At 50.4% G+C, this 22,083-nt stretch overlaps 1 protein-coding gene across 5 annotated transcripts in view; it reads left to right on the forward strand.

Moving 5' to 3' along the window:
- Window positions 1–22,083, forward strand: part of Ptprn2 (protein tyrosine phosphatase receptor type N2) — a 695,760-nt gene that overhangs the window by 340,479 nt on the left and 333,198 nt on the right. For all 5 annotated transcript variants that reach the window (XM_060388289.1, XM_060388288.1, XM_060388285.1 and 2 more), the window contains one exon: window positions 3,381–3,460. In XM_060388289.1, the coding sequence (XP_060244272.1) occupies window positions 3,381–3,460 (80 nt within the window). The remainder of the gene's footprint in view (window positions 1–3,380; window positions 3,461–22,083) is intronic.

Genomic DNA, 22,083 nt, shown 5'->3' on the forward strand with positions numbered 1-22,083 from the left:
ACAAAAAACCAGTAGAACCCTAAAACAAGGACCTTCCAAGGCATGCCACATTATCAGCGATGTTCACTGCCAAGTCACAGGACAAGGTAGCGGGCACACGGCTGGCCGGTGAGGCCTGGGTAGGGTGTCTGCAGTTGTCCCACGAGAAGGCGGGGCCAGCCGTGGGAGCGGAGAGGCCTCTGCGAGGCAGCAGGGGCAGGGAGTCCTTGCTGTTCTTGCATCTGTGCATGTGAGTCTGTTTCAGCTGTGTCGTGCTCACCCCCGGGTACGCAGAGCAAACACCGGCTGCCAGCGAGCATGCCCTCGGGTGGCAGCCATGCTGAGAACACTCTATTCAGTGCCACAAGTTGTCATTTTCCTGTGATTTTATCTGGTCATTTGCCAAGTTAAAATGCTCCTGAGCTCGATGCCAGGCTTCCTAGTGCTGCGTGGAGCAAACTCACAAGTCTCCAATGTTCCGCTCAGGCTGAGTTTGATGCCGTTCACTCACCAGTGTAGACTGAACGAGGTGTGTTTGAACAGAAGTGCACCCAGAGGAAGGCCCCTGTGCTCACCACGCTGTGGCCAGAGCCCCAGGAACCTGAGCAAATTGCCTGGGATGGCCTCTCTGCTCGTGTTCCCTGTGTCCCATGATGTCAGAGGACACGACCCCCAGGGGAGTTGACTGCTGTGGGCTCTGGTGTTGTCTTCCAACAGCTCTGGGCATGGCTGCTACAGCTAAGCATTCTCAGCATCAGAATAAGGACATTCTCAACATCAGAAGAACTCTAGACTCAAGTGTCCTGACTCTACCACAGGTTAATGAGTCATCCATCATCTGGGTAAAGATCCCTAAGAATCACCCCAAGGCTTCCCAGAGCAGACGAGCCAGCTGGGAAGCCAAGAATTGTGTGTCGTAACTCATGCTCCATTTAAGCACTGGATAGCAAATGCTGTGGGTAAAGTACTTCCTGGAAGGTGTTAGAAAAGAGACTTTATCATTATTGGTGCTTACTCAGGTAGACAGAACTGAGTGAGTCCACCGAGAGGTGATTGAAGGCAACATGGTGAACCAGGAGAATGTCCCTGTGGGAGAACTGATGTGAATGAAGCCACTCGGTCCTTGGGGCCGGGAGGGTGCTAGCTGGGTTCCATCTAAGAGCTGGAAGCGAGAGTCTGTGGGCAAGGCCCAGGTGGGAAGAGTTTGTTGACTGAGCCAGGCAATGGCAGCCACCCCAGTGCCCTTGTCAATACCACAGTGGCTTCTGGATTCTTGGACAGGAAAGCTGAACACAGAAATTTCTCAGTTTTTTTTTTTTTCATGCAGTAAGATAGATTTGGACTAGATGACAGTATGGAAATGTAATGCCAGCATTTCTAGGGATTTTAACAGAACCTGGGCTCTCGGTGTTTATGCCATAAGAGCCACGAGTGTGGCGCTCCTCAGAGAAGATAGCTACTCAGCACAGATCTTACAGAGCCGAAAGTGATGCTGGATTTCTGGGATGGTTGTTATCTGCTTTGCTGTAGTAAGACAGCTCCCACCTCCAGTGTGCTAAAGCCCTGGGCTGCCTGGAGGATGGTGAGTCTGAAATCCAGAGGTTGAGATGAAGCTGTTGTGAGCACAATTCCAAGTGTGAGGCTTAAAGAAAGATTTAGACCCAGCATCTTAGTTTGTGTGACTCTAGACAAGGGCAAAAGGCAACCATGCCTGTGCTGCGAGGGAGAAGGGAGCATAGGAGCTGTGCTAGTTTCATTGCTGTGAGCACTTTTATACTCTGGTTAGGGTGTGGTGGCTTGCACCTGGGGTATGGAAGCTCCGCAGTGAGGCAGCTGCCCACACCAGGACTTCCTCAGCTACCATCTGCCACCACACACTGCTGCTTTCCCCCTTGCTGGTCTGAAGGAACTTGCCTTCAGAATGCACTTAAGATGCCCGTTCCATGAACACTTTTAGGGTCCTCATTTGTGGGGACGGGTGCACCTAAGAGCAAACCCTACATAACTAGTTGATGCCTGCTACATGTACGTGCTCCTATGAGGAGCTTTGCTGGATTAGCCACTTATCTGCCATAGGTCTGTGGTGATAGACTCCCTTTTCTCAGAAAGGTTCTTAAAAATCTCCCCTGATCTGGGTGACCCCAGCTTTTGTAAGAAGTGTCACATAGCCCCCAGGGCAGATTACAAGCCTAACTCTTTCCTGATAAGAAAAGTGGTCCAACCAGCATCTGGGAATTCCTAGAAATGCCCCACCCTGCTAAAGATCTTAGTCTTCAGCAATTGTATCTGGAGATTCTCACATCTACAGGATAATTAAGTACTGCATTCTCCTTCTTGTGATAGGACCGTGCTACTACATGGAAAATGATACACTGTACCACTACATGCAAATGAAGTATGCCTGACTCCAGCAAATCAAACACATTCACCCTAGAAATCCCTCCACTGCACAAGGTTGTAAATCTCTGTGCTCCATGATAACCTTCAGCCTTCCACCATGGCTGCCTGAGATTCATCATTTATCCCCTGCCCAGCCTCATCTCACCGGGCCTGCCCTCCAGCCCCCTGTGCCTGAGCCTTACCAGGCCTGCAAGCCCATGAAGCATGGGCTTTTGCCCGCACCTCTGCCATGATTAAGCACAGCAGCTTAACCAAGAGCTGTAACGCTTTGGTATCACCATGGGTGTTGGAACGCCCAAGTCTCTACTGCCACCATCGATCTCATTCTAAAAGAGCTGAACTGTAACACTCTGTAGGAAACTTTTCCATATCCCAGCCTGGTGGCCAGGCCTCATCCTGAGATAGATCCGGGACCTTTGATTCTGTTCTCCATCCAGAAGCTGAGACACAGGCCCTCACGGAATGGAGAATGACACTCCTGTGTCACCAGGGGTCGGCCAATGATCTCCACTGTAAAGTGACACATTTCTTCTCAACCATGTTCAATATGGCATTTACAAGGCTTCAGGCATTTGGATAATTCCTGCGCAGCAACTCCCTGACAGCAGCTGTATTAAGTAGTTCTTCATGATGAGACGGGTCTTCAAGTGGCTCCGACAGTAAGAAGTTTGAAAACACTTCTCCTGCTCTTCTCTCGAGACTAACGTCCTTTTCCATAACAATTTCTCCTTTATAGTTGCAGGAAATCCTGTCTCCATTGTCGGGTGTGGGTACTTTTCTTTTGATAAGAGCCTATTCCCAGTGTGTGTGTTAGAGAAAAGTAAAATCAGCAACAGAATGGCTAGAAATGGAAACAGAGCCCTAGCATCCAAGAGAAATAGCACCAGGAGCAGCAAAAGGCAAGCTGGGTGCCTCTATCCCCTCAGTGTTCAGGAGCTCACAGCCATGCAGCTCCCCATGTTGATGCAGAAATGACCTTGTTTCCAAATTATTTCTTCCAGAGTTTTGGGACCAGCAGTGACCTTCAAAGTGAATGCCAATAGCCAAAACATGACAACTGCAGATGTCACCAAGGCTGCAGGTAAGATTGTTTCATGTGTGTGTGCACATGCACACACAGATACACACAAACACACACAAGAGCAGACTAGAACTTCGCTGTCACCACTGGCCAAGTCTGAGGTGGCATGAGTAGGGTCCAGCCCAGCTGGGCCTCCTCACGCCTTCTCTGATGCATCGCTTCTGCCCAGAGACCTTGTTGTTGCGTCTGAGCTGTGAAAGAGAACGGCAGCCTTGCAAAGTGAGGGCTGGTGTCGGTAGCTCCGTGTGAGAAGACTTTTTGCGCCGTGCCAGCTGGGAGCACTCTGGCTTTGCTGCTACCCCCAGAGACCCCTCTCGATCTAGAGGTGTAAGGGACACAGTGACTTGTACACATGCCCAGGGCATCTCTGAGACATCTGCCCTAGTAGACGGGGGACGGCTGTGGATGTGCTCACTGATGTCATGTAAATCATGGCATCTGGCTGCTTGGAGAAGAGAAGGGGAGGTGAGCAGTATGCGCATCTTCCTAAACGTGCTCTGACCTACTGAGCGCTCCTGTGCGGTGGGCTATGAAGCTTGGTAATCAGGAAGACACAGGTGGCACAACAGTGTTTGGAGTGACTTGTCAGGGAATGTGTGCACCGTAAGTCTGTTTGTCAGAGGCCAGGCTGAGGGCGCAATCCCAGACACGGCAGGGCTCTGGTCTTCTCTAACCGTGTACATTGCTAAGTGTGTGGACTGTTTTTGTTGCTGAGCTGTAAGTAATCTTAGATACCAGTGTTCCTATTGACTTTGAAACTGGTGCACTTCTCTCCCCTCATGGCAGCCTTTGTCAGGTGATGGAGTAGTATAGGCTGTGCCCTGATTCCACCCAGGAGGGACACTCCCTCCACTTCCTCTGCTCTCAGTGCTTCCAGGCTAACTCACAGGAGACTCCCTGTCCCTGGATATGCTTTGTGTTGTGATCTGAGGGGAGCAGTCTGATTAAAAAGCAGAGCGTTCAGGCTTCAAAAGTTGGCAGAGCTGATTCATAGGGTCATTTCATTGCCTCTTGTCGGTCATGTAGAGCTGGGATGCCATGCGGTGGAGTACTGTGCCATTACCGTACTGCGCCGGCGCTGTGGCAGCAGCTCAGGGGGAGTTCTGAAGATTCTGCCACCCGAGAAGAAAGGGGTTACACTTCAACAGGTTTGCTCCCATGGAGACTTCAGGCTCCTCCCTTCCTTCATGAGCATCTGCTTCACGCGAGTGACAGGTGAACACATTTAAGAGCAGCCGGCAGCGCTCAGGGTTTCATGGAGAGACGCTCCTCCATCACGCACAGGTCATCTCAGGACAGGAAGTAACACACATGGAAGTGGTCTGGCTAGAACCATAAAGAACCATGGATGGATCAAGTGGAGTAGCTGCGAATATGGCCAAAATACATTGTATGAAATTCTCAAAGAACCAATAAAATGATCGTCCAGTCCAGTCTGTGCTTTGTAACATGTGACCTTCCACTGCAGAGCAGTGTGCGGTGGACAGTCCTGTTATTTATACAGCAAATCGTGCTGTTAACATACTCCTCACAATAGCCCACCTACCGGCTTTCAGGGGAATACGGTTGATCATCTTTGATCGAGTTTCTGGCCGTTTCAAATGTGTGCTTACCATGTGCTAACTTTTTATCGCGGCAAAAATCATGCAGAAAGTGAAGGGTTGAGTCTTGTATCTCAGCAGCTCTGAGAATGCTGACTCTGCCAACCTGCCAGGCACATCTGTGAAACTGCTAAACTGCTGTAGCTGTTCAAGGCCCTGTTTGAACATGTATGAAGCTGTAAACGTGTAAAAATATGTGTTCCTTTTGCGTTTTTAACAATACCATGTTATTATGGATGGACTTGAAGCTGTTTGAGAAAACCAGGCTGAGACCTCAGCCCAGTACAGCAAGCACAGTACCACCCTCATAGAGCTCTGGTTCTAGGGGAGCCCGGGTGGCTTACTGAAGACTAGTTGTGAGTGTGGATAAAGCAGAATTTTCCTTCAAAATGCATCTCTTTACCCTTTATTATAAAACCTGACATAGAGCTGTACCAGTGCCATCAAAAGCTTCCTGATGTCTCTGGGGCAGGTGCACATACTGGGATGCCATTGGTGCTATGAACATAAACCTAACAGCGCCTACTGTAGAAGCCCCTGGTATTATGATGCCTGAAAACCCACTGACGGTTTAGTTTGGCTTCCGAGGAACAGGGTGAAGGATCGTGTAACTCTGGTAACAGAACCTAAGTTCATCTGGCAATTTCTAAAAAGGTGATACAGAAATTAGTGAGTAGATTTCCATTTAATACCATCAAATACCATGTGTGTTAATACCGAGTGGCAATTGCAAACACTGACATTTAGAATCTCTTCTAGGTCCTAGGTGACTCCCTCTGGGAATTCTACTTCATTACTTTATTTTCATTCCTATTTTCTTATTTGATTAAGTTATATTACTTATTCAAAGATAGTGGGCTTCATTGTGTCATCTGCATACATCTCTGTGTCCTTTGATCACATTCATTCATCACCCTCTCCTTTTCTCCTTCTCCACTGCCGTTTTACTTTAACGATCCTCTTCTATTTGTAAAATTTTTCAAAGTACAGATTCTACACATGAGAGGAAACATAGACCTTTTGTCTATTCCAATCTGACTTATTTTCTTACCCACCATGATCTCCAGTCTTACCTATTTTCCTGCAAATGGCTTGATTTTGACTTTGTTTCTGGATGAACAGTCTTTCACTCTGTATGTAAAACACATCTCCTTGTCTGTGTCTGGAAGTTCTGCCCAGTGGATTCTGTGACTGTTAAGATAGCAAATCTCGCACAGAGACACGTACCCTGTGCTTTGGAGGGTATGCTGACACTGGTCATCACTGTGGTCCTGTGCCTAGACTGTCGGTCACTCTGATAACCACAGAAAAGTCTTTCCTTCCTTCCTTTCTTCTGTCACTTTATCCGTTTATCCATTGTTACATTTACCCGTGGTTTTTTTTTACTAGTAGAGGCTTTCATGCTATGCATTTTAATTATAATCATCCCATCCAACTTCTCTTGGATTCACTTTTCCTCACCTACCCGACTTTGTGTTCTGATCCCTCAGAACCCAGCAGGTCCAGTTTGTGCCGCCCAGATACCCTTAGGTGTGGGGCCAGCCCTGGAGCAGGTCAGCCTAACAGCTCACACCCTCACCAGAACTGACCCTCCTTTTCCTGGAAGCTGTCGACAGCCAACAGCTTTCCAGCTACGGATAGGACTTTGTAGCGCCTGTTTCCAAAAACAAAATCCTCTCTTGCTCTCACATCACTGGGAGTGTTTTCGTAGCCTTAGTTTCTCATCAACTCTTATATGTCTCTGTTCAAAAACAAATGGCTTTTGCTCACCTTGTAGAGGCCAGCATCTGTGTTTGCTCGGTCTCTGTGGAGACTCTACTGAGTAAACTTGCCATTGGGTTACCCATAGTCCCCCTAACATCCTTGTGTTGCCATGCCTTCATTACCTGAGGTCAGGCTCTTCCTACCAAAGTTCTTCTTCCCTCCCAGGAGGCACTGGGGGCCTGGGGTGGGTAAGTGCCACTGGGTGTGCCTGGCTCATTTACTGACTCTTTTCTCAGGAGTTGCCTCTACCCAGCTGCTCTCAGGAGGAAACGATTCAAGACAAGATAAAGTTATTTCCGACACTAAACGTTAAAGGGCCTTAAAGCCGAGTATCAAGGTCGGACTTATAGTTCAGTTACGTTTTTAAAAAGCTCTTTGATTCATGTCGAGAAAGGCAAGGTGTGAAGGGCCGTTGAACCTACTGCAGGTAAGATGTAGAAGATGAAGGGAAGATATGGCAGTGATGTGGATGAGGACCAAGAGAGGAACAAGAAAGGTCCATGGACGTGGACGGTGATGCAGATGAGGACATGGATGAAAACTGCAGGCAGAGGCCACAAGAGAGCAGGGCCCTCAGGCTAGAGGTCGGGGCTCTCAGTGTGTGACTGCATGGAGTGCAAGGACAGGTTCAAGTCCAACACTTGTTTCCTGATTTGTACCTAAGTAGATATCTGTCGCAGGAAGTGCTTGGGGATGAACACATTGAGCAAAACAGGAATTTGCTTTTGCCCATGTTGCCATTAGGGAAGGACCCAAAAAGGGATGTAGTGTTCCCCAAAAGCTTTATGCAGAAGCTTGGTCTTCAGCTTGCATTGGTAGTGGGGGGCAGTGAACCTCTCTGAGGTGACCCTAGTGGAAGGGAGCTGGGTCATCATTGGAAGTGATGTTAGGACTCAGTGCCCTTCCTCTTTTGATTTCTCAACTTCCCTGAGGTGAATAGCCTCCTCTGCCATGAGCTCCCGCAGGACCACGGTGGCAGACCAAACAACCTTCCACCAGCCCTTCTGAAGCCGTGAGCTGAAACAGACCTTTCCTCCTCTTCAGTGGATTATCTCAAGTGTCTCCGTACAATCACAGAAATCTGACTTGTGTAGAGCAGTTACATGTGCAAACAGGGGCTCAGAATGGAAACCAGTTTCTCCCCTGCAGGCCTAGCCTGTTCTATCAGGCAGGCTCACCTGAGGCAGTGTGCTGACAGGCGTTTGATCAACTTGACACAAGCTGGAGTCATTTGGGAAGAGAGAAGCTCATTGAGGAAACACTCCTACCAGACGACCCTGCAGGCAAGCCTATGGAGCAGCTTCTGGATTAATGATTTGTGTCGGTGCGCCCAGCCTGCTGTGCATGCCTGCCATCCCTGGCTTGGTGGTCCTGGGTTCTATAAGAAAGCAGGCTGAGCAAACTCCGAGGAGCAAGCCAGTGAGCAGCACTTCCCCGTGGCCTCTGCATCAGCTCCTGCTTCTAGGTGTATGTCTTGGGGTCTTGCCCTGACTTCTCTGGGTGATAGACTACAAGCTGCAAGCTGAAATAAACTCTGCTCCTTCAGCTGCTGTTAGCCAGTGTTTTACCAAAGTAGTACAAACTATCACTAAGACAGGCAGTGACTGAGAAGCATAGCGGTTAGTGACCAGCAGCCCTAGCTCTACCTGTCTTGAAGCCTAAATTCCTCCTCAACAAGTTTGCAGCTGGGCACCTCTGAGCAGTATAGAACTGTCGTGTCAATGCTATCAGTTAGCAAGCAGTAGCTGTTCTGTGGCCATTTGCTGGCATTCAGCCCCTTGATGCCCTGCGGATGTTCATTGCCTCTCTGTGAACATCCCTCTTCCCCTCCACCAGCTGTTGTTGTCTCCACTCACTCCCATGACCTAAGGGCCCCGAGACTGCCTGGAGAGTGCCTGGCAATGGCTAGAGCACACTGGCTAGTAGGTGCTCCAGGGAGGTCGTGCTATGGAAGCAAGCCTCACCAGCAACAGCAGCGTTAGGGAGTGCCTGCTTCACAGGGCTCTCAGGGAAACCCGTGGCTTCCTCAGCTCATTAGCCATGGCAAACCCACCTTCCATAGATTAGAGGTGCCCCACCTGTCCCCTCGCAGGTCAGTCTTCACCCTCCTCCCTCTGCTACTACACAGAGGGCGTGTCTACTTCCCTTATGGCTGGCACAGAGGTGGAAACGCCTTCACGCCTACGGGGGAGTGACTTGTTCTAGAAGCAGGGCGAGCACTTCAGTGGCTTCAAGATAAGCCCTGGGGAGGAAGGCAGCACATGAGCCTTCCACACCAGGTCAGCGGCTTGCAGTTCCTCTCAGGCCAGCTTAGCTGGCTGTCTCTGAGAAGGGGATAGCAATGCCTATCAAAAGCCTCCTTTGGGGAGTTCTACAGATGTCAGTTCCCATGGCAACAAGATGAAGAGAAGGGAGAACGGGGAGCTTGCTCTGACATCCGGCTTCGGCATGTCATCAAGGGCTAACCTCTGCTCTCCAGCAGGGCAGTGAGCACAGGGCCTCTGTGTTCTTAACTACAGCTGTCACTGACCTGTTCCTGGCTCTCTGCTGCTTTTGTCCAGGGTGCATGGGGCCACCTCAGGCTGGACAGGAGGTGGCTGGCCCTGGAGACACGGTCGTCTAACTCTGAAAGGCCCAACTCGGCAGCTTTTCCCCTTAGCCTACCAATGCCTGCCACTATCCCCTCATCCCAGCAATGGCTGGGCCAACACTGCGAGGGCTCCTCCCGGAAGTCAGAGCAGCACAGCTGGGCTCAGCTGAGGGTAGAGATGGCTGTAAGTGTCAGAACTGAGAACAGGTGGGCTGGGCAAGGACTCTGAGCGTGAGGGACCAGCGTAAGGCCACTTGGTCCTCGAGATGAGCTACTCGGAGAGTAGTCTAGGTGAGCAATGCCACCATAAACAGATGTTGTGTTGAGCATGCTCAAGGCCAGATACAGTCTTGGCAGTTTTGTCTGCATACTAGCCCTGATTCTTCCTGGGACAGGGTTACGGCACTGTAATGGCTTGCTCTTGGATGTCTGGCTGAGTGACGCGGTGAGGCTGGAACTCCACACAGCCCAGAGCATGTCTCCATCAGAAAATGCAAGGGTATAGAGAAACAGTACCATTGCAACCACAGGCAGGCACAGCACTGTAGATGGCTGCATTATTGGACCATAGAGCCTGGGACAATGAAGATGTCAGATGCAAACTGGTCAACAAAATGAAAGGGCTGCGTGAGTGACAGTTACCCAGACACCACAGGTCTGGTACCATACAGTGGAGCTACCCAGACACCAAAGGATGGACTGCACCAGAGCTTCCCTACTTCACAGCTTGGGGGTTTCCTGTGTCCCCTTGCTACCGCCCCACCCCCATCAGCCTTTCTAACTCTACTCCCTCTGCCTGGGCCACCCTCCTGAAGCCCCTCAGCCAAGACCCCCTTCCTGTGGACATCCCCAACTGGGGTCCCATTCTGTAACCCTCCCTCAGCCTAGCTTAGCAGGTTGTCTCTGAGCAGAGAGGAGCAGTGTCTGTCAAAAGCCGCCTTTAGGGAGTTCTGCACATGCTGGTCTCCATGGCAACTGGATGTGTCTCCTGGATCAGGACCAGGTAAAGCTGGCCTCATTGTTTCCAGCCCTCTTTGGTGTCCTCACGGTGGCTTCACAGCCACTAAGGCTGCTGAGGTGAAGTTGGGGAGGAGATAGGATTTGGAACCTCCGTTCAAAGCCACTTGTGCCCTTTTTAAGCTTGACAGTGTCTTCTTTTTGAAACAGGACAAAGGGTGCCCTTCGCAAGCTGCTTCAGTGCTGAGCAGATCAGGGAGGAGCTTGGCTGAGAGCACAATTTAGTTCTAAAGGACTTGGGTGAAACCGTTGGTTGTTCTAGCTGAGCTAACTTTGCTTGCCTGGCTTCCCACAGGACATCCAGAGCCAGAGGATGTAAACCACCACAGAGAGCCCATCCATTAGTGTGGTTCCCCGCAGGAGGGGGCCACAGTGCCAACGGGGCTCAGAGAATGGCAGTGTGTATTCACTAGTGGGGAGGCCTCGTCGTATCACACCCCGATGCGAGACATTTTCCGGGACTTGCCTGTGGGCCAAGCCTGTTGACACTAGGACTTACATTATGCAGAGTGGGGGGGGGGTTGTGAAGATGACACAAAGGCAGTGTCAGCACACGGAATTATCACGCTGTCCGTGGGCATCTAAGAGGGACAGCTTTGATCTGTGCCGTGCCCTGGCTCTGATGAGAAGTGGGTGTAGCTGCTCCTCTTAGGATCTAAAGACAGTTTGCACTTTGGCAACACCTCATCTCATTTCGCTTGCAACGGAAGCAAGTTTTCAGTGAAAAATCTTTAGCAAACACAATTGCCTGGCTCGCTCCCAGAGCACAAAGCGGTAAGAAGCAGCAGTCCCCATCTCCACGACTCTTGACACCTCTCCCCACTGCTCTCGGTGGTTCAGGCGGCCACCTGTTTTCAGAAGTCGGCTGTGTTTGTGCTTAGAGGGAGGCCGGTGTTTGTATTTGATTGATTGGTGATGCCCCTAGCATTTGAGCTTTGACATTGGGCATTTGTCCATCCCCTTTTGGGACTCAATGTTCTGTCGTCACTTGGAAAGTGACACCTGTCTTGCAGGGGTTTCTAGTTCCCTTCTGGTTTGAGAACTAATGACAAATGTACATGTGGGCTGTCCTTGGACCTACGGAGAAAGGCCCCAGTACACGTGGGCTGTCCTTGGGTCTACGGAGAAAGGCCCCAGTACACATGGGCTGTCCTTGGGCCTACAGAGAAAGGCCCGGTGGGGAGGCAGAGCCCAGCCCACCATGAAGTGAAGTTCTGTCACTGGCCTAGGGGCGCTGCCTTGGCTACGCCTACCCACAGAGGCTCGGTGGTCCCTTCATGGATTCAGCCATGCATCCTTGCATCCGTCCTTGCTGTGGTTTCCAAGCCCCCAGGAGTCTGTTCCTTCCTGTCTCTCTGCTGCTGCTTTCTCCAGTTTCCCAGTCCAATCCAACTCCGTGGGAGATGTGATCCACAGTTATGAGGGTCTCCCTGACCTCCTCTCAGCCTTTTGTGACCCCTGGCCATACCTTCCCCTTTCTGTCCAGGAAGCTGAAAAGCAAGTGATGGTCTTTGGGCTCTCCCAGCAGCCGCTGCTTTAGGACGTGAGCCCAGCATTCTTGCTCCACCTTATCATGGGCGGTGCTCACGGCTGAGGCAGAGCTTTGAGATTTAACAGGCTAGACGGTCCACAAAGCCAAGAATAGTCACCTCTGGCCAGTCATGGAGAATACCTGGAGAGCTCTCGGAGCATATACATGGAGAATACCTGGAGAGCTCTCGGAGCATATACATGGAGAATACCTGGAGAGCTCTCGGAGCATATACATGGAGAATACCTGGAGAGCTCTCGGAGCACATACAGAATAGTCACCTCTGGCCAGTCATGGAGAATACCTGGAGAGCTCTCGGGGCATATGCAGAATAGTCACCTCTGGCCAGTCATGGAGAATACCTGGAGAGCTCTCGGAGCATATACATGGAGAATACCTGGAGAGCTCTCGGAGCATATACATGGAGAATACCTGGAGAGCTCTCGGAGCACATACAGAATAGTCACCTCTGGCCAGTCATGGAGAATACCTGGAGAGCTCTCGGAGCATATACAGAACGTGCTGGGGTGTGGAGAGGCAGGCTAGGGGCGCCCCAGTTGTGAAATAGTAAGTGGAGCTGTTCAGGAAGCGGTTGTATTAGATATGGCCTCAAGGATTGTTCTTTGGTGTCCGCTTGACTACGCCTAGAATTGACTAAAACCTATAAATGTCTGGGCACACCTGGGAGGGATTTTTGCTTAACTGAAGTGGGAGGATCCACTTCTCATCCAGATAACCAAGGTGGGAAGATACACCTCTAACCTGGGCCACGGCGCTGCTGGAAGCCTATGGAAGGGCACGGCAGAAGGAAACTTTTGCTCTCTGCCTGTTCACTCTTGCCCTCAACAAGCCCATTCCTCACTGGCAGCAGAGCCTACTTCTTTGGATTTAGGAAGACCAGCTGAGACATTCAGCCTTGTACAATGAACAGCTACTGAGTTCTTGGACTTTCTCTTAACTTTTTATTGATTCTTTGTGAATTTTAATCACACACCCCAATCCCACTCATTCCCCCATCCCTTTGCACCCACTCTCCACCCTTGCAACCTCCCTCCCTGTAAAAGAAAACAATTTTGTTGTGGAGGCTGCAGAGTATCTGTCACAGTGTGTCTCACAGTGCACCCTTTGTCCACACGTCTTCTCTTGCAAATGTCCCTCACAGTGAGTATTGGTCGAGTTTGAGGCTTCTGGCTTCTGCCACACCATCACTACTGCATCCTCATGGGGGTTCCTCTCGGATATCCTGCTGTTGCCCTGTGTCATAGAGGTCCTGCAGCCTTGGATCTGCAGGACTGGCTCCTTCACAGTCTCCAGCAGTTCATAGATGGGGTAAATATTGGGGTGGGCCAACTCAAAGCCCTGGATCTGGGCCTGGGTGGTAGCTGAGCTGGTCAGCTCTCCAGACCTCCCATAACCATACCACCAGAATGAGCTCACCGCCACTGTCCCAGCTTGCTCATCCAGTGCCACAGAGCCAGCTCGCCCCCTGCCTGCCCTCAGGGTGGCATGGGACCTGTGTGTAAACTGAGACAGGAGAAGAAAAGTCTGTGCCTACTTAAGATTAGAAAACTGCAGCAGGATGTTTCCCCAGAAATCCTTTCAGTGAGAGCTCATTCAGCCTGTCTTAAGAAAAGGCTTTCAAGAGCCGAAAGGCCTCCTGGTTTTTTTATTCTAAGACAATGCACATCAAGACAATGGCATTTCCATGCACGAGGTGGTTTCCATTTTTATGTGCAATTGCTCTTATTTTAATAGAAGTCAGATTTCTTTTATCTGTAATTAAATCCGGACTATGGTATTTGTTGAAGGTCCTCACGGATGTTTGATTTTATTATCCTGACACTGAATGTGTAAAATAGTTCTGAGCCTCATGTTGGTAATTTGACTTACCATCACTTTCTGTGAAACCAAATCCCCAAAGGACAGGTGGCGTGGTCTGACTCCGAGTCTCCTACACACCAGATTCACCCTCAGGCCACAGGGTCCTGGAGTACCATCAGGTGTGTCTACCTTGTAAATCTCCTGCCCCTCCCTATTCTGTGTCGGAGTCCGATGGCCTCTGTATAAATTTGTGTCCAGCAGTCTGGAGATGACCCAGGCTTTACAACGATTCCCGTGGACTTGCTGGGAGGATCCTTTCATCCTAAGCCCTGGCATTCATGAAGGGGAGACGCACACACCCCAGACAGAAGCTTGAGGACGTCATGCATGCATCCCCCATTTGCCAGTCAAAACCTCTTTAGGAATGCTGGAGCCTCAGTGGCTATAGATGACATGGTGTCAACGAGGAACCTTCACACCAGCTTTCCTCTTGTTCTGGACTGCCAGGAGCCTCGCACACATGCTTGTGCTCACTTGCACAGCCTGTCTTGTGGGAATGTATGGTAGTGAGTGTCTGTAACATTTTTTTCCTACTTTCCTTTCTTTTTCTCAACTTGATGCTTTGTTGAGTGTGTGCATCAAGGTATGCAAATTCCTAAGAGAACCACAGAATCCTTTCTGAGTAGTAGGTGGAAGAGCTGTTTGTCCACTGCCTGAGTTTCAGCCTTTCCCCAGTGATATACTGACCCTTGGTCACTGTTCTATTGCCATGAAGAGACATCATGACCAAGGTAACTCTGTGAAAGTAAACATTTAATCAGGGGCTTGCTTATAGTTTCAGAGACTTAGTTCATTAGCATCATGGCAGTAGGCAGGCATGGTGCAGGAGAAGGGGCTGAGGGTTAACCTGATCCACTAGCAGAGTGAGAGACTAGGTATGACATGGGCTTTTGACACCTCAAACCCACTCCCTGTGACACACTACCTCCAGCAAGGCCACACCTCCTAATCCTTGTAATCCTTTCAAATAGTGCTACTCCCTGATGACTAAGCATTCAAATCTCTGAGCCTATGGGGAACATTCTTATTCCAACCATCACACCCGGTGTCAGCAGCAGCCATGCACATTCTGTAAAAGTCCTCTGGGAGGGAATGGGAAGGGGCAAGTCATTCTGAGTTCACACAGCAGTGTCCTTTCCTGTACCCAAACAAGCATCAACTATCTATCTTCCAGCTGATAACCTTCTGGAAATTACTAAACCAGACTTCAGGTCTTGCAGAGAAAGAGAGTGGCACTGTGCAAAGAAAAGAGGAGCATTGGCATCCTGCATTCGCCAGGGCCCACACGTCTTCAGTCCAGCCTGGGCAAAGAACCACAAGAACCAGGGGGTTCACTGCCCAATACAGCCCCCAACCAGGGACTATTAGCACTGCAGCCTCTCAGCTGGCTGCCTTTGGTGTCACTGGAAGCTGGGACAAATGCTTTTATAAGCACCTGTTCCTGTCTTATGTGACTGCCCAGTTCCTGACTCCTGGCTCCTCTATCCTGGCCATCCATATAGATGAGTTCTGAGAGATATCTGGGCAAACTGGCAGTGTGAGGCTCTTCAGGGCTCCTCGTATGTGTAGGCTTGATTCACTTTGAACATTTCCTGGTTTGAGTGGAGTGAGGACGGGACCCTAAGCTCCCTGCCTCTGTCTTTTCCGAGTGACACTGAGGGGTTCACACAGGTCTTTCTTTTTTTCTCCATGGAGGCTGGTGCTCACTCAGAGCCTTGGCCAATGTAAGTAGACCCCTGCCGTCATGTCCTGACACATGCAGCTCACTAATGGATATGAGGTGGTGGAGGCTCAGACTGTGGCAGTGTGTTCTCTCCTTTTAGAGAGAGCAAAATTACTCTGCTGAGCAGCCACACAACCTCCCCAGAAGTCCCCAAGAATGGGCATATGAGCAGCATCAGGAGAAAGATAGTTTCCATTGGAGGCCAGCTTATTCATGGTTCTGCTCTGAGGTCAGGCCTGAACAGCCTTATAATACATGCCCAGCTGAGGATGCCCTCATGCCAGGGCCCCTATGAGTGTGTATTCAAGCATGCACAATAGTCAAAGTGTTACCGTTGTCATGGTTACCTACCAGAGTTGTCCTCACCTTCTTCTGACTTGTTTCTGCCCCACCCCTGAGAAACTTCCAGCCATACACACAAGGCCTCGGGGTAGTGAGGCAGGAAGAACATCCATGTCTTTAGCACAGGCTGGAGTCAGGTGGGATAGAGAGGGATCCTGATCTCTTATGTACAGATCTGGGTAAGTTGAATGTCTTCCCAAACTTCCTCTTCTCCACACCATGCAGGGTGGTGCCCTCCTGGTGTAGCAACAAGTGAGGGTCTGTGCTAGCCAAGGGTTTGGTGCCTGTAGCCATCACTGCTGCTGCCATATTTGTCTGGATGACTTTGTGGCTTAATCATGGGTACTGCATCTGAGCAGGACTCAAGCTCTTTATGCCCTGTTCATAGCTCTCAGGCATGAGGACAATGACCTTTCATGCTAATCTCCTCCCTGAGTGTGGCACAGTGAGGGATGTGCTCTTTCCTGATTGTGGCACAGTGCTGGGTGTGTTCTCTCCCTGATTGTGGCACAGTGCTGGGTGTGTTCTCTCCCTGATTGTGGCACAGTGCTGGGTGTGCTCTCTCCCTGAGCGTGGCACAGTGTGGGTGTGCTCCTCCCTGAGTGTGGCACAGTGTGGGTGTGCTGCTCTTCCAGCTGAGAGCATCTGTCATCGCGGATTGCTCCATTTTCACCTCCAGTCATTAGCTCCTGTTTCTGCTTGTCAAGACAAGTGGAGCCGGTCACTTCCACATGGAAACACTCCACACTTGCCAGCTCACGCCTGATAGGCTTCCAGGCCCTGAGATTATGATGTGATGACAGGTTTACAAACTCCTGAGACTCAGCTCCAAGCCCGCAGGTATGACCCCTCAGAAGTCAGGTGTGTCCATAGTGAAAGGTTCTTGGGGCGAGAGTGCAGGCTTTCTGGACACAGAAACAGTCCATGAAGAGACAAAAATAAAACTCCGGTCAGCCCGACTTAGGTACCAGTGCTGGGTTAAACACTTTGAGATTCTGACACCAGTTCATTTACTTTAGCCATATTTAAACACAGGACAATTTTGGGAAAGAGTTTTCTGATAACAATTTCACTCAGTCTCATGAGTGAAACAAAGCTTAAAACATGTTTACATTGAAGCTTTTTACAAAGCAAATGTGACCTTTCCCAGAAGGACAGGCACTGTTGACTGAGAAACAGTGCTCAAGATAAAAGTCTAGAGAGAACGGCTATGGGAGGCAGGCTTTTCCTGGCCCTCATAGCATAGAAGTCACCTAAGAAGTTGTAAGTACATCACTCCTAAGGATGGGCTGTATGGTCTTGAAGCAATGCTCAAGGTTTCAGGGAGAAGAATCTTGGATGAAGAAATATAATATTCTGAGAGACACAGGCGGAGCCTGGCTCAGCAGGCAGCAAAGGATCACCAGGTTGTAAACTGCATCTTCCCAGCATTCCAGAGCAGCCAAATATCTCCTCCCCTTGGAGAGATAAAGACCTCTTATCCTCTATATGTTCTGAGATACAGCGCTGTTAGCAAGGGGCCCCCATTGTCACTTGTATGGCATGAGCACCAGGTGTATCAGCTAGGACTCTGGCTACCTCTGGCTCTGGGTTTCATCTGGGTTATATAAACACATGCCATTCTGGATACCACTGTGCACTCTGGTCACACTGCAGTCCTGAGCTATGGTGGTAGCTGTTCTTGGCTAGAGCTTGACAAACGTTGGTATCAGTTCCTCCTCTGTAGAGGGTCTCACAGCAGGGGTCCCTAATGGCACCCTTGAGGCACTTAGCTCCTCATCCCTAGTAAGCACTCAGTGGGAACCAGAGACTGGCATTGCAAAGTATGTGGACCCATGACCTTGGCCTCCTCCTGGCATGCACATCATCTCTCCTTTGTGCTTAAGTGGTTCCTGGGTCAGCTAAGCACATCGGTAATTGCAGAGGCAGACAGCATATTCTCTGAGTGGAGTGGCTGGGCCCTCTTCCTCCCTCTAATTTGTGACATGATGCCATGGGCAGCCGTGGCCATCTCTGCCCACCCAGCTCAGCCGCACTTGCCAAGGAGAAGTGTGAGTGACGGGGAAGCTGTCAGCCTGTCCCGGGGTGGGAGAGTGCTCTCCAGTCCACATGATGAAACCGCTATGATTTATTTTACTCAATGGAAGGTCGGTCTGATTTAGGGAAATGTCAGGTTGATAGAGTGTTCAGAAAGAAAAGCAGGTTAGAAACGCTGGGAACTCAGCCTTCATGCAAGCCTGCTCAGTAAAATGGCCATACACGGAGCATGTTACTCAAGTGGAATGCTTCTAAAGGCCTGCCTTCCCTCCCATGTCAGCCTTTTCTTAACATGGTTGATTCAGATTCTTTTTCTAGTTTTAGATTTGAAAATACTGTCAATTCCCATAAACAAACAAAAACCTCAAATATAACATGGAATATGTAGATGATGCTCTATAACAGCCAGTGTTAACTGTGGGTGAAACTTGGCCCTAAGGGTCAAGGTCCTCATCCCTGACCTATGGTCATGACCTCACCGGAAATAGATTCTTGTCCAGGATCATCCAGTGAGGTTGAGTTCAGAGAGGTGAGTCCTAACACAATGAGACGGGCATTACAAGATGAGCATTTCCGGTGAAGACAGTCACCGAGAAGGCCCTGGGAGGACCACACGCCCAGTATCTGGCCCGGTATGACAGGAGACACCATTCAGTCCGTGACCAATGATGGTGGCTGTGCCTCCTTCCTTCTTGTCCAGCCACAGGCAGCAGGTGAATGTGGGCCGCACAGCAGCAGAGCTGGAACAGCCCTGCTCTGTTGCTCCCACTTCCGGAGGGGGGCAGGGTGCTTGTGACCCTGCAGTAATGGGGAGATTAAGTCATCGCGGTGACAGGGGCCCTGGAGTAAGGACGTGGCCATGTGAGCTCTGTCCCTTCACTTCACACTTCCTTCTTTCCTTACGAAGCTCCAGCCTGTCCTCCAGTTCTCATCACCCCATCCAGCATTACTCCTGGGTCGCTCATCCGTCCACCAGCATTGGCCAGACACGTGGCAGGCACTGAACAAGTTGCTGAGGGAGCACGTGCATGTCCATGGCTCTCCCGTACCTGGCACCTCAAGGGTGCTGGTCCTGCCCTGTCAGTCACCGTGCCGTATAACTCATTGTGAAGTATTCCTCCTCATGACCTTAGGAAGGAAATTCTCGTACTGGGAACTTGCAATCTAGCAATGTAAACAAGAGAGAAACGGGGCGGGAGGGTTAGCTTCCATTCCCAGGTGGCATGGTAGGCTCTGCCAGGATTTAGTTCACTGGTGTCTTTGGAAGGAGCGATCCTTCCTGGTGTGAGTTAGTGCCATAGAAGCAGAGAAAGCAACAGGGCTGAGGTAGGTTCAGGCTGCAGTTCTCAGTGCTGTGGGCACCTGGGACCCACGGCCTCTCACACTGTGACTTAGAAGCCCTTGCTGCGGCTTCAGAAAGGCAGCCCTTGTCACCGTTTACCTTAGAGGAAAATCTCAGCTGTTGGTGGGAGCCCTCCATTTTCTCAGCCCATTGCTGGTGTCTGGATATTGTCTTGACACCCGTTGTCCACACTGGCTGCCGGGTGATAATTAGAGGCCGGCTTTGTTTCTCTCACACGGACCAAGAGTGGACCTGAAGCTTGCTGTGTGGGGTGGGAGGCCCCTGTGCCGGGATCACCCTGAGTGTTTCAAGCCTCAGATCTACGGCAATGCTGGGGGACGGGGTGGGCTGCAGCCCCTCCAGACGCCTTCCCTGAGGGCTCAGGGTGCTGGGGTTTGCTGCAGGTGATGCTGACATGAATCTCAAATCACACTTCCTGTGAAGCCTGCTCAGTGCTCCAGGACAGTGATCGGCAGCTTCTGGAGCTCTAAAGAGAACATGCCTGCAGATCCAATGAAAGCATCAGTATCTCTGTTTTATTCTGCAACACAGAATCAAGACCAGAGGACCAGGACTTTCAGACAAAGAGGTGGGGAGGAGGAGGAAGGTTGGTGCAGGGACATTTCTTAATCCTGCCACAGGTTAGAACTGTAATCAGTGACACATGGTGGCACCTCAGGCCTTAGATGAGGGGCCGAGAACAGCCGTAAGGAAAGAGCCACAAGGCTCAGCTTACTCCATGAAGAGAGGCAATGCAAGGCCACAGCACTCTCCCACATCTTGGCTTTCTTCCACTTCTGAGTTCTACAGACTTATTCAACACATCTGAGGACACACTGAAGATAAGTGTGAGGCAGTGTTTGCACAGGGGAGAAGGCTCCCAGCCCCACACTGAGCACGGCGCTGCTCTTCCCTGGCTTTGCACCTGGGAAATTACTAGCATCTTCTTGGGGCTCTGAACACTTGTAATCTTGGTGACTCTAAGGACCAAAAGGCCTCAGGGAACAGGAAGCTGCCAGTGGGAAGCACTGTCTTCCTATGTTGGTACACTGGGAAATAACACGCCAAGGTAAGAGCAGAGCATTAGGACTTGATGGAAAGATAATCCCACCGGAAACTGAAGGTCAGAAGGGAACCACGGGAAGTCCTCTGCAGCAGCCGTGCTCATTTGTGGAGAGCGCGTCAGAGATGTGCTCTCCCAGTGGTGCCCTGTGCGTGCGAGTCACATGTCCCCTACCCAGCCTGCACAGGTGGACATGGACAGGACAGAAGCTATTTCCACAGTTGCCAGCATTTTCATGTGAGAACAGCCACCTGCACCAGAGAACATAGAAAACCGAAGCAGCAGCAACTAGACCCTTGAGGTGAGGGAACCCAAGATGAGCGGCTCAGAGCTGGACTCCCTGAGCACTGACTGCAGCAGCGAGTGCCTGGGGCCCAGCAAAAAGGAACTAAACCAGGTGGCCATGACTTCACCCTGGGCCAGCCTGTGGACAGTCAGAAGGTGTCCAGGAGGCGAGGGATTGGAAGGAGAGATTGGAAGAGGAAAAGGCAAGAATGGCAGACTCTTGGGCTCCCCGACTCCTTGTGTGTAATCGCAGGAGGAGGAAGAGTGAGGCCGGCCAGTGCGCTAGCATTTCCTCGTTGCTGGACTTGGAATGGGTTCATGCGGCCGCAGTCCTGGGGAGACAAGTGGCTGCCCTGTTACACCATGTGCGGTGCCACTCTGCACACTCAGCGGAGTTAGTTTCCACCCAATGTACCTCCAAAGAGGAACCCACTAGCTACAGGGCTCCCCTAAATCTTCCACAGGGGGCTTGAGCACTAGTTAAACGAAAGGAAGTGCATTTGTATGCATCTCTCTGGAACACGCCTATTACGGCTAAATGCTTTTCTTTTACCACATTAAACAAGTTTAATCCCTCTAGTGTGTTTCAATAAAACACGCCAGGAAAAGCTGCCTTTTCATTTTGCATAATATCTGTCCCTCATCAGGATGGCCCACATTCAATGTGAAATACTCAAGTTGGTCCTAATGGTCTTTTTCTATCAAATATTCTGCTTTCCTCTTTTTCTGTCCTCTGTTGAGTGGACAGGTGAACATCAGCCAGAACACACCTGGCCTTGGCAGCTGGGGAGCCTCATGTGCTGTTTCTCATCACCTGCCGCTCTTGAAAGATTTCCCTGTAGTTTTGTTGGCTTTTAACCCCATTATGGTAAGCAATAGTGCAAGGTTTGCCCTTCACGGACCTGCAAGACTCCCTAACCTCAAAAAAAAAATCACAGTTTAGCTCATAGATTCTGCTAGAGAGAGCCCTCTGCAGAAGGGCTGCTATGGCTCAGTGTGTGTTAGAGTAGGGATAGTGGCTAGGATCCAGCGGGATTGGCTGGCATCCAGGCTGTTGGGATCCAGGCTGCTGGGATCCAGGCTGCTGGGATCCAGGCTGCTGGGATCCAGGCTGGGATTCGGCTGTCCTGATCTAAGTCTCTTCAGGCAGAAATGTGCACGGACTCTGCGATTCATCCTTGATGGAAATAGCCAAGCCCATTGTGGCCTCAGGCAAAGGTGGCAAATGACTGCCGCTCTCCACGGTGCTTCCCGGAAGGCCAGGGCTGGGGCCACAGATGTCCCTGTCTCATGAGCTAACCTATAAAGTCATAGTCACTGCTTCCCAAAAAATCCAATTAGAGCGCTCTAATTTTCTTTAACTTTTCCAATCCAATATTCATAGATGGGTCTTTTGCTCTTTTCTAAAGAGAGTTTAAATGAATAAAGAATTGAATAGTGTGTCAAA

Source organism: Meriones unguiculatus, chromosome 7, assembly GCF_030254825.1.
Source record: "Meriones unguiculatus strain TT.TT164.6M chromosome 7, Bangor_MerUng_6.1, whole genome shotgun sequence".
Lineage (NCBI taxonomy): Eukaryota > Metazoa > Chordata > Mammalia > Rodentia > Muridae > Meriones > Meriones unguiculatus.